The 13,063-nt window shown below is 46.7% G+C and overlaps 1 protein-coding gene across 3 annotated transcripts in view; it reads left to right on the top strand.

Moving 5' to 3' along the window:
* stab1 (stabilin 1) overlaps positions 1-13,063 on the top strand; it is a 62,874-nt gene that overhangs the window by 25,698 nt on the left and 24,113 nt on the right. For all 3 annotated transcript variants that reach the window (XM_079747761.1, XM_079747762.1, XM_079747760.1), the window contains exons 32-47: positions 400-477; positions 1,214-1,315; positions 1,553-1,651; positions 1,819-1,947; positions 2,898-3,026; positions 3,280-3,333; positions 3,420-3,533; positions 3,642-3,837; positions 4,528-4,623; positions 4,966-5,011; positions 5,486-5,565; positions 7,122-7,247; positions 8,195-8,268; positions 8,722-8,793; positions 12,661-12,723; positions 12,866-12,913. In XM_079747761.1, the coding sequence (XP_079603887.1) occupies positions 400-477; positions 1,214-1,315; positions 1,553-1,651; positions 1,819-1,947; positions 2,898-3,026; positions 3,280-3,333; positions 3,420-3,533; positions 3,642-3,837; positions 4,528-4,623; positions 4,966-5,011; positions 5,486-5,565; positions 7,122-7,247; positions 8,195-8,268; positions 8,722-8,793; positions 12,661-12,723; positions 12,866-12,913 (1,506 nt within the window). The remainder of the gene's footprint in view (positions 1-399; positions 478-1,213; positions 1,316-1,552; positions 1,652-1,818; positions 1,948-2,897; positions 3,027-3,279; positions 3,334-3,419; positions 3,534-3,641; positions 3,838-4,527; positions 4,624-4,965; positions 5,012-5,485; positions 5,566-7,121; positions 7,248-8,194; positions 8,269-8,721; positions 8,794-12,660; positions 12,724-12,865; positions 12,914-13,063) is intronic.

Below are 13,063 nucleotides of genomic sequence, written 5' to 3'. Positions count from 1 at the left end.
TCGAACTAGCAATGGGTCCTTAACCCTGACCCTTAACCTTACTTGCCACTTAACCTTAACTCTGAACCCTAAACACTTGATACCTTACCCGGAATCCTTCATTCTTAACCCTCAATCCTGTCGATGTTGCAGAGTGCGATTGTTTCACACCACGCAGATGATATTACAAATAGCAGAGGGAGACTACCCCTTTAACCTGAATTGTAACCCTCACCCTTACCTCGACCTATCTCAAAGCCTATGAATGTTGTGTGTATCACTGCATTAATGTTGTGTATCACTGTATGAATGTTGTGTGTATCACTGCATTAATGTTGTGTATCACTGTATGAATGTTGTGTGTATCACTGTATGAATGTTGTGTGCATCACTGTATGAATGTTGTGTTGTGGCTGACAGACGCTCCTTGTGGGGAATGCCTCTATCCATACCGCAAACCTTCCCTCAACCAATGGATACATTCACGTCATCAACGGGGTGAGCCTCTATCATGAAGGAGCAGGTAGGGGATGGACAGTAAAGACGGTTCATTATGAGCAGGTGGCGGTTAGACAGTAAAGACAGGTCATTAAGGAGCAGGTAGGGGTTAGACAGTACAGAGACAGGTCATTAAGGAGCAGGTAGGGGTTAGACAGTAAAGACAGGTCATTAAGGAGCAGGTAGGGGTTAGACAGTACAGAGACAGGTCATTAAGGAGCAGGTAGGGGTTAGACAGTAAAGACAGGTCATTAAGGAGCAGGTAGGGGTTAGACAGTAAAGACAGGTCATTAAGGAGCAGGTAGGGGTTAGACAGTAAAGACAGGTCATTAAGGAGCAGGTAGGGGTTAGACAGTAAAGACAGGTCATTAAGGAGCAGGTAGGGGTTAAACAGTAAAGACAGGTCATTAAGGAGCAGGTAGGGGTTAGACAGTAAAGACAGGTCATTAAGGAGCAGGTAGGGGTTAGACAGTAAAGACAGGTAATTAAGGAGCAGGTAGGGGTTAGACAGTAAAGACAGGTCATTAAGGAGCAGGTAGGGGTTAGACAGTAAAGACAGGTCATTGAGGAGCAGGTAGGGGTTAGACAGTAAAGACAGGTCATTGAGGAGCAGGTAGGGGATGGACAGTAAAGACAGGTCATTGAGGAGCAGGTAGGGGTTAGACAGTAAAGACAGGTCATTTAGGAGCAGGTATTAAACAGTGTACCTGCCTTACTGTTAATCTCTGTCACACAGCTCTTGGCTCCGCCTCTCTCTGACCTCTCCCCTTACCCCCCCACCCTGATGGGATTCTTAAACTCCTCGTCCAACTTCACATTGTTCAGATACTACGTCCTGGTAAGTCCCCAACCCAACCACTCAACAGCCAATCATGCAGCTGGCAATGCGCATGTGTGTACATATCTGTATATGTGTGTGTGTGTGTGTGTGTATGTGTGTCTTTGTATGCGTGTGTGTCTACGTGTGTGCTTGTGGGGGGGTTGTGCGTTTGTGTCTCTACGTGTATGCGTGTGGGGGGGGTTATGCGTTTGTGTGTCTACGTATGTCTGTCTGTGTCTATGTGTGTGTGTGTAGCTCTACAAACTGGAGGAGGGCAAGAACGACTTCACCCTCCTGCTGCCAACCGACGACGCCGTCAGACGACACTTGAGCGCCACCAACTCCACCCTCCTGGTAGGTCTAACTCCACCCTCCTGGTAGGTCCAACTCCACCCTCCTGGTAGGTCTAGCTCCACCCTCCCTAGGGTGACCCTCCTGACTCCACCCTGTGTGTGTGTGTGTGTGTGTGTGTGTGTGTGTGTGTGTGTGTGTGTGTGTGTGTGTTTGTGTGTGTGTAAAAGGACCCCTCGGTCTTTAGGTACCACTTCCTCAATGAGATTTTGCTTCCTGCCGACCTGAGAGATGGACTGGTGAAAGAGACTCTGCTGGGCGAGGACTATTCGCTGCAGTTCCACCTTAAAAACAACCAGGTACCATCGGCTATAGTTCCACCTTAAAAACAACCAGGTACCATCGGCTATAGTTCCACCTTAAAAACAACCAGGTACCATCAGCCTTAATTCCACCTTAAAAACAACCAGGTACCATCGGCTGTAGTTCCACCTTAAAAACAACCAGGTACCATCAGCCTTAATTCCACCTTAAAAACAACCAGGTACCATCGGCTATAGTTCCACCTTAAAAACAACCAGGTACCATCGGCTATAGTTCCACCTTAAAAACAACCAGGTACCATCAGCCTTAGTTCCACCTTAAAAACAACCAGGTACCATCGGCTATAGTTCCACCTTAAAAACAACCAGGTACCATCAGCCTTAGTTCCACCTTAAAAACAACCAGGTACCATCGGCTAGTTCCACCTTAAAAACAACCAGGTACCATCAGCCTTAGTTCCACCTTAAAAACAACCAGGTACCATCAGCCTTAGTTCCACCTTAAAAACAACCAGGTACCATCGGCTATAGTTCCACCTTAAAAACAACCAGGTACCATCGGCTATAATTCCACCTTAAAAACAACCAGGTACCATCAGCCTTAGTTCCACCTTAAAAACAACCAGGTACCATCAGCCTTAGTTCAACCTTTGTTAAATGTTTTCATAAACAAAATGCAAATATGCAGTATTCTGTCTGACGGATCAGGCGTGACTGCGTTTAGAAAGCTTTTGGGCTAGGCGTTGTGAGGAAGATCTTCTCTCTTCTGATTGTGTTTGGGGAATTAGTCGAAGCCATACATTTCTCCTGGTAAGATTTTTTGTTTTCGCGGACACAACAAATAGTGCAAACGCATTTATTTTCAGACGTCGCCCATATGATTCAACGTCCTTTTACTGAGACCTTTAACAAGCGTCCGTGGAACCATTCACCTCTCTCCTCTCCCCTCCTCTCTCCTCTCCCGTCTCCTCTCTCCTGTCCTCCAGACATTGGTGAATGATGCTGTGATTGACAGTGGTTATGTGGAGACCAGTTTCGGTGTAGTCATGTTCCTCAATCAGGTCCTCAAAGTTCAGCAGAACCGCTGCAGCCGAAGTGTCATCTTGAAGAGCAAAGTAAGAAACAACTTACGTTATTTTATTATACTGTACTCTACTCAACATAGTAGTACTATGCTAGCACTGACCTTTGCTGTATTATAATTGACTCTATAACATAATACTGTGCTGTACAGCAATGTAATCTACTCTACTCTTTTATATTCTACTGTATTGTAATTTACTATAACTATAACTAATTTACTGTAACTCCACTGTATTTTTTTGCCTCTAATCCTCTCTCTCTCTCTCTCTTTCTCTCGTCCCTCAGGGAAGGTGTTCTAGTTGTGAAGGACCTCCCAGATGTTTCTTCAGCTCCAAACCAGTAAGACAGACAGACAGACAGACAGACAGACAGACAGACAGACAGACAGACAGGCAGACAGGCTGACCTGTGTTTCTGTGTTTCAGACAATGACTGAGTTTCCAGACGACATGGTGCCCGACTGCAGCTACAGGAAGAAGGTCGGCTCCCGCAGGCTTACCATCCTCGGCTGTAGGGCCAAGTGCTTCAAGGTCGAAAAGGTGAGTAACTCACCGATTGGGGGGGGGGGGGGGGGGGGGGGGGGGGGGTTTAAGGACCGGCTCGGTTACCGTGCCAACCCCCTCTGTCTCCTCCTGCCACCTGGCTAGGACCACGCCTGTTGCCCTGGTTACTACGGCCACGAGTGTTACCGGTGTCCGGGGGAGGCGGGCGACAGGTGCTCCGGCCACGGTCAGTGTGAGGACGGTCTCTTTGGCGACGGAGAGTGCCGTTGTTACGAGGGTTTCCACGGCACCGCGTGTGAGGACTGCGAGCCGGGCCGCCACGGAACCAACTGTTCGTCCAGTAAGGAACCTTTACAACCGCTCAAACACAAGGTGGAACAGATAAGAAACCCCCAGTAGAACCGACCAGTAGAATGTAGTCAAACCAACCAGTAGAATACATTAGAACCAACATGTAGAATATGGTGAAACACACCAGTACAATACAGTAGAACCAACTGTAGAATACATTAGAACCCACCAGTAGAATACATTAGAACCCACCAGTAGAACATAGTCAAGGACACCAGTAGGATACAGTAGAACCAACATGTAGAATATGGTCAAACACACCAGTACAATACAGTAGACCAACCGTAGAATACATTAGAACCCACCAGTAGAATACATTAGAACCCACCAGTAGAACATAGTCAAACACACCAGTAGAATACAGTAGAACACACATGCAGAATAGATTAGACCCTACCAGTACAACCCACAAGTATAATACAGTAGAACCCACCACTAGAATACATTAGGACACACCAATAGATAACTGTAGAACACACCATTAGAATACAGGAGAACCCATCAGTAGATTACAGTAGAATCCATCAGTACAATACAGTCGAACCAACCACTATAACTAATCAGTAGAACACACCTATAGTATAGAATGTATTGAGATGACCTGTGTGTGTGTGTGTGTGTGTGTGTGTGTGTGTGTGTGTGTGTGTGTGCGTGTGCGTGTGTGTGTGAACGTGAACAGAATGTGTGTGTGACCATGGGAAGTGTGAGGACGGTCTAGCAGGAAGTGGGAGGTGTTTGTGTTTTAAAGGCTGGAAAGGAACTTCCTGTTCTGTGGGTAAGTGTTCCGTCTCATACACAAGATGATCACATGATTGGCAGCGGTGCCTCACACTGGGTAACCGTGGTAACACTGTTGACCATGGTCACCCCGGTGACCTTGGTTAGCCCGGTGACCTTTGTAGCCCTGGTGACTTTGGTTCCCCCGGTAACCTTGGTAACCCCAGTGACCTTGGTAACCCCGGTGACCTTGGTTACCCCGGTGACCTTGGTAACCCTTGTGGCCTTGGTTACCCTGGTGACCCTGGTTCCCAGTCCGGTGTGAGTCTATCTCTAAGTGTCTACTTCTTAATGTCTATTTGTCAGTGTATATTCTGAGTGTGTATATTCTGTCACTCAGAAATCAAAGACGATGTCTGTGGAGGCATTTGTGATGAGAATGCAAAGTAAGATCTGGCTCCCTGTCCGTTTCCCTGTCAGCCTGTCCTTCTGTCTGTTCATCAGTTCGTCTGTTTGCCTGCCTGCCTGCCTGTCTGTCTGTCCGCCTGTTCGTCTGTCTGCCTGGCTATCTGTCCATCTGTTAATCTGTTCGTCTGCCTGTCTGTCTGTCCGTCTGCTTGTCTGCCTGTCCATCTGTTCATCTGCCTGTCTGACTGTCTGTCTATCCGTCTGCCTGGCTGTCTGTCTATCCATCTGTTCGTCTGTCTGTCTGTCTATCTGTCTGTCCGCTGCCTGTCTGCCTATCTGTCCGTCTGTCTGCCTGCCTGTCTGTCTTGTCTGTCTGTCCGTCTGCCTGCCTGTCCGTCTGCGTGTCTGTCTGCCTGCCTGTTCGTCTGCCTGCCTGCCTGCCTGCCCATCTGTCCGTCTGTCTGTCTGTGTGGTGGGCTAGTGATTGGTTCTGATGGTGCTCTTGTTACCAGCTGTATCGCTGGCCCACGTGGCTCCAGTCCGACGTGCGTCTGTGCTGCAGGATACCACGGAAACGGGACTTCCTGTAAAGGTCTGCCCCCTGCTACCAGATTTTTTACACAGCTGATAAACAGTTAGTTAACACATAGCTGCTAACATATAGCTTACACATGGTCAACACACAGCTAACAACACATAGCTAACACGTATTTAACACATGGTCAATACACAGCTAACAACACATAGCTAACACGTAGTTAACACATGGCTGATAAAATATAGCTTACACATGGTCAACACACAGCTAACAACACATAGCTAACACGTATTTAACACATGGTCAACACACAGCTAACAACACATAGCTAACACGTATTTAACACATGGTCAACACACAGCTAACAACACATAGCTAACACGTATTTAACACATGGTCAACACACAGCTAACAACACATAGCTAACACGTAGTTAACACATGGCTGATAAAATATAGCTTACACATGGTCAACACACAGCTAACACCACATAGCTAACACGTATTTAACACATGGTCAACACACAGCACACAACACATAGCTAACACGTAGTTAACACATGGCTGATAAAATATAGCTTACACATGGTCAACACACAGCTAACAACACATAGCTAACACGTAGTTAACACATGGTCAACACACAGCTAACAACTCATAGCTAACACGTAGTTAACACATGACTGATAAAATATAGCTTACACATGGTCAACACACAGCTAACAACACATAGCTAACACGTATTTAACACATGGTCAACACACAGCTAACAACACATAGCTAACACGTAGTTAACACATGGCTGATAAAATATAGCTTACACATGGTCAACACACAGCTAACAACACATTACTGCTAACACGTACAGCTAGCAGATTGCTGGCAGGAAAATCAGTAAGGAATCCCCCACGCTGTAGTGCGGTCGAGGGGAACCCAGGAGGCTGGCCCCCGCCAGAGTACATAATGTTCACACACTCCTGGGTCTACAGAGTCCTGGGTCTAGAGAGTCCTGGGTCTACAGGGTCCTGGGTCTAGAGAGTCCTGGGTCTACAGGGTCCTGGGTCTACAGGGTCCTCGGTCTAGATAGTCCTGGGTCTACAGGGTCCTGGGTCTACAGGGTCCTGAGGTCTACAGGTTCCTGAGGTCTACTGAGTCCTGGGTCTAGAGAGTCCTGGGTCTAGAGAGTCCTGGGTCTAGAGAGTCCTGGGTCTAGAGAGTCCTGGGTCTACAGGGTCCTGGGTCTAGAGAGTCCTGGGTCTACAGGGTCCTGGGTCTACAGGGTCCTGGGTCTACAGGGTCCTGGGTCTAGAGAGTCCTGGGTCTACAGGGTCCTGGGTCTACAGGGTCCTGGGTCTAGAGAGTCCTGGGTCTACAGGGTCCTGGGTCTACAGGGTCCTGGGTCTAGAGAGTCCTGGGTCTACAGGGTCCTGGGTCTAGAGAGTCCTGGGTCTACAGGGTCCTGGGTCTACAGGGTCCTGGGTCTAGAGAGTCCTGGGTCTACAGGGTCCTGGGTCTACAGGGTCCTGGGTCTAGAGAGTCCTGGGTCTACAGGGTCCTGGGTCTAGAGAGTCCTGGGTCTACAGGGTCCTGAGGTCTACCCTGTCCCTGTAGAGCTGGACCTGTGTGGGCTGCAGAACGGAGGCTGCTCTGGGTTCGCCGTGTGCTCCCAGGTGTCCCCGACGCAGAGGACCTGCAGCTGTAAGGACGGCTACACCGGGGACGGAGTGGTCTGTCTAGGTACCTCTACCAGACTCAGTAACCCTACCGGACACTAACTACAGCTAACTAACCCTACCGTCCCCTAACTAACCCTACTGGATACTAACTACCGCTAACTAACCCTACCGGACACTAACGACCACTAACTAACCCTACCGGATACTAACTACCGCTAACTAACCCTACCGTCCCCTAACAACCACTAACTAACCCTACCGGATACTAACTACCGCTAACTAACCCTACCGTCCCCTAACTACCACTAACTAACCCTACCGGATACTAACTACCGCTAACTAACCCTACCGGATACTAACGACCACTAACTAACCCTAATGGATACTAACTACCGCTAACTAACCCTGCCTGATACTAACTACTGCTAACTAACCCTAACTGACACTGGCTACCACTAACTAACCCTACCGGATACTAACTTCAACTAAGTAACCCTACCATACGCTTACTTACACTAATTGACCCTGGCTTACAATAACTCCACTAACTAACCCTACCTGACACTAACGACACTAACTAACCCTACCTTACAATAACTAACACCAACTAACCCTACCTTACAATAACTACACAAAATAACACTAACTAACCCTACCTTACACTAACTAACACTAACCAGCCCTACCCTACAATAACTACACTAACTAACCCTCCCTTACACTAACTAACAATAACTAACCCTACCTCACAATAACTACACTAACTAACCCTACCTTAAACTAAATAACAATAACTAATCCTACCTTACACTAAATAACAATAAATAACCCTACCTTACACTAACTAACACCTACTAACCCTACATTACACTAACTAACCCTTCCTAACACCAACTACCAATACATTAAAATAGCTAAATGACAGTAGAGCTAATACTGATTAATGCTAGCGCGCTAATTCCCCTGACTAAGACCTCCATTCCTGGCCGTCTTGCTTTGTTTCTTCAGAGGTTGACGGCTGTCTATTCAACAATGGCGGCTGTGGCCGAACCGCAGAATGTACCAGAACCGGGCCCAATACTGTAAGACCCCGTCTGCAACTCCTCCATTGAAGCCCTAGGCTGGCTGCCATTGTGATAGCAATAAGCTGCTAGCTGCTCTCTGATAGCTGTATGCTATTAGCTGTTCTTTTCATACTGCATTTGTGTGTGGTGTGTGTTTGTGTGCATGCATGCGTGTGTGTGTGCGTTCATGCGTGTGTGTGTGCGTTTCTGTGTGTGTCCATGCCTGCATGTGTGTGTGTGCATGCATGTGCGTGCGTGTGGATGTGTGCGTGCGTGCATGTGTTTGTGTGTTTGCGTGTGTGTGCGTATGGATGTGTGCGTGCATGCATGTGTTTGTGTGTGCTTGCTTGTGTGTGTGTGTGCGTGCCTGCATGTGTGTCTGCGTGTGTGCGTGCATTTGGATCTGTGCGTGCCTGCATGTGTGTGTGTGTGTGCGTGCACGTTTGCTTGCGTGCATGTGTGTGTGTGTAGACGGCGTGCTCATGTCTGCCTGGATCCTACTTGGAGGGCCGCAGATGTTCCAAGGTGATGCAGTGCACTAGGGTGAGTCCTCTCATCTAGTCTAGTTAACCCAAACCTAGTTAACCCTAACCAAGACTCATATGGTCTAGTTAACCCTAACCAATGCCGTGTTCCAATATCCATACTATCCGAACTTACTAGCCTAAGTTTGAGTACGTAGGGCGTTCCGATTCAGATCGGGCGAAAATACGAGAGTACTGAAAGAACCCGGATGGTGTACTCAAAACGGTCAAATCGCGAAGTGTGGATCTCCATACACTTTTCGTACTCAACGGCAGCCATCTTAGCTACGTAGCGGAAGAGGGCGGAGCCAGGCTGAGCCAAAGTCGGCGCATTTTCTACATAGCCTGCATTAATAGAGTCATTTTGTAGTTTTTATAGCTTTTATAGCTTTTTATAGCTGCTTGGCGTAAAGAGTTCACCGTTCAAAGTGGGATGTTTATTGCACGGGAGGAGCCGCGGCGGCAGTCGTGATCGTAATTTCCGGTTAGTGCACCGCAGAGTATTCGATTTGGAACAACACCGGCATCTGAACATTAGCGCACTTAGTGAGTGCGGATAGTGTACCTCGTTTAAGTGTACTCATGGAAGTAGGGATATCGGAACACGGCACAAGACTCATATGGTCTAGTTCAGGGGTCCCCAACCTTTTCAGCACCAAGGACCGGTTTGATTCTCCAAAAAAATTCACGGACCGGCGGGGCGGGGCCTGGGGGGGGGGTTGGATTATGTTGCGCAGGAGTTGCCAATTTGTTGATATTTTCATATAGTGTTGGGCATGCATTCATTTAAAATAACTAGTTCCAGTTATTTATGAACAGTGAAGGTAACAAACTCTTAAAAAAGAACTTGAACAAGTGAAAAATGAACAACTATGAACATACATATATTGAACAAAACTTGAAGTAACATCTATCAAGTGTAAACATGCACAACACAAAATGTCGGTATGGGAACTTAACGCGCGTTTGTGAGGCCACAGAATAGGCTACAATTCATTTTAATCAGTGGGAGCCCTGTGCTTGTTTCCCTGCAAGAAGAAGGTTCCATCTGGGGGTGATGGAAGACAGTGACACCCTTAGCGTGTTTGAAATGTCCAATCGATTGCACAATTTTGTTTTAGTGGCAGTCATTGCCGAAAACCCGGCCTCGCATAGGTACGTGGTGGGAAATGGAAGCAACGTTTTCAGCACTTTTACGGATATCTCAGGATACTCCGCTTTGGTTTTGATCCAAAAACCCGCCAGAGAGGTTTGCTCAAACACACTTTTAAGACCACCATCATAAGCTATTTCGATCAATTGATCTTCCTCCTGCACTGACAAGTGATTCGGGACATTGACAAATGGGTTGCGGATCCACTCATTCGTTCGCCGTGGATCTTTGGAGGATGGGAAGTAACGTTTGAATTCATTTGAAAACGCAACAAGGTGATCGCGCACCAGCTGCGAGAGAATGGGCGTTACCTCAGTCTCTCCCAAAATCCCCACTAATGTTTGGAACATATCGAATACTCCCCTGTCCACTCGTCGTCCCCACAAATCAAGCTTGGCTTTAAATGCAGCAACTTTATCTGCCAGTTTAAAGACAGTCGTCATTCTCCCCTGGTGTGTCAGGTTGAGCTCATTAAGCAATCCGAATATGTCACACAGGTAAGCCAGTTTGGACACCCAGTGCTCATCACTGAAATGTGCTGCCAATGGTGACTTTTTTTCTGTAAGAAACCTCTGCAGTGGCTCTCGCAACTCAAACACTCTGGCCAATGACCTTCCCCTTGACAGCCATCTGACATCTGCGTGCAAGAGAAGGCGTTTGTGCTCTGCGTCCATTTCTTCACAGAGCTGTTCAAATAAACAAGAGTTGAGTGTGTGTGCTTTTATGTGGTTGATTATTTTAACTACATCATTTAATACCCCAATTTAACTCGGGCGACATTTTTCGGCTAGCCAGCATTTCCTTGTGAATGACACAGTGTGTGGGCTCGCAGTCAGGTGCAACCTCTCTAACCCTTGCAGTAAAACCGGACAGCCGTCCAGTCATGGCTGCAGCCCCACCAGTGCAAACGCCAATACAGAAAGACTAGACTTATTTTCCTGACACATAGCCATCCAAAGCCCGGAATGATTCTGCAGCTGTGGTGTTCGTTGGAAGTGACAGCACACACAACAAATCCTCCTACACATCGTCCTCAAAACTGTACCGTACAAAAACAAGCAGAATTGCCCTTTTTTCCACATCAGTGGACTCATCGACCTGGATTGCATACCACGGTGAACCATTCACCCTCTCCAACAACTGTGCTTCAATATCCTCCGCTATATCATCAATTCGCCTATGGATGGTGCTGGCTGAAAGAGGTACCGAGCCTATCTTTTTTGCTGCAGCCTCCCCAAGGAGTTAATTGCACATGTCTTTTGCAGCAGGCAGAATTAGCTCTTCCCCAATAGTAAAGGGCTTCTTACACTTAGCAATGCGACTAGCCACTAAGTATGAGGCTTTTAGCACAGCCACGTTCACAGATGTGGTTGTTTTAAGCACTATTTTTGTGTGGATTTGATGCTTGGATTCTAAATGTCGAATAAGCTTTGATGGTTTCATAGCTTCATTCAACAACGTGTCACCACATACCACACATAACGGACTTGGTGCATGTGACTCACCGGTCTCTATAAACCCCTATTTTAGGTATGACTCGTCATACTTTCGATTGAAAGACCCTTTCTTTTTCTTTGCGGTTTCTTGCTCATTATCGTCAGTGGGTCTTTTTCCCCCGCTACCCCTTCCAAAGAAACTTTCTAAACACGTCTGTTTTGAGTTGCTCATTTTTGCAGTTTAGCTAACTTAGTGTGACACTACTGTTGAACTGAACAAGTGAAGTGAGCTCAGGCTGCGCAGCCGCTGAAGCCAATACGTGTTGGGGGCGGGACAGCAGACAGTTATGCCTAAGAAAAGAAGTTAGGACCTTGCCAAAAATGCAAACATGTTATATGCAATCTAACAACTGCATATAGACTTATGGCATGTAAAAGAGTGACAGTATTGCGAAGTAAATTGAGTTTATTAAGTATACATGCATTTTGCATGAATTTTTTTTAATTTTTTTTTACTCATGTCGTAGCCTACGAACCTACGGCCCGGTTAGGAATGGCCCGCGGCCCGGTGGTTGGGGACCACTGGTCTAGTTAACCCTAACCAAGACTCATATGATCTAGTTAACCCTAATCAAGACTCATATGGTCTAGTTAACCCTAACCAAGACTCATATGGTCTTGTTAACCCTAACTTAGACTCATATGGTCTAGTTAACCCTAACCAAGACTTATATGGTCTAGTTAACCCTAATCAAGACTCATATAGTCTAGTTAACCCTAATCTAGTTAACCCAAACCAAGACTCATATGGGCTAGTTAACCCTAATGTAGTTAACCCTAACCAAGACTCATGTGGTCTAGTTAACCCTGACCAAGACTCATATGGTCTAGTTAACCCTAACCAAGACTCATATGGTCTAGTTAACCCTAGCCAAGACTCATGTGGTCTAGTTAACCCTAATCAAGACCCATATAGTCTAGTTAACCCTAACCAAGACTCATATGGTCTAATTAACCCTAATCAAGACTCATATGGTCTAGTTAACCCTAACCAAGACTCATCTTGTCTCGTTAATCAAACCTAGTTTCATGTCGTTGAATAGGATTTAGTCTCATGTAGTTTAATCTGAACACATTTAATCTAATCTAGAATCATCTGATCTAGTTGAATATGATTCATTCTCAACTAGTTAAATCTAATCTAAACCAATCTGTGTGTGCACACGCATGTTTGTGCATGTGTGTGCACGTATGCATGTGTGTGTTTGTGTGTGTGTGTGTTTGTGTATGTGTGTAGGGCAAGTGTGTGTGTTCTCCAGCAGCGATCCGCATGGGAGCCTGCAAGGGAAGCACCCTGGAGGTGAGACATGTGACGCAGTCAGCCGAACTTTCAGTCTTAATGTGAATGTACAAACCATCTCATCTAATGACCTGTCTGCCTTTCTGTCCGTCTGTCTGCCTGTCTGTCTGCCTGTTTCTGTTTCGATTTGTCTTACAATTAGGAGCTCAAATATAATCCAAAGAACGCCTTCTTCCGTCAAGTGATGAATGTGAGTATAATGTACCTACTCCCAGGGGCCCTCATCACCAGAGTACTAGTACACTGTACCTACTCTCAGGGGCCCTCATCACCAGAGTACTAGTACACTGTACCTACTCCCAGGGGCCCTCATCACCAGAGTACTAGTATAATGTACCTA

Source organism: Pollachius pollachius, assembly GCF_949987615.1.
Source record: "Pollachius pollachius genome assembly, chromosome: 12".
Taxonomy (NCBI): Eukaryota; Metazoa; Chordata; class Actinopteri; order Gadiformes; family Gadidae; genus Pollachius; species Pollachius pollachius.
Note: the sequence above shows the minus strand (reverse complement) of the source record. Positions and strands in the feature narration are given on the sequence as shown.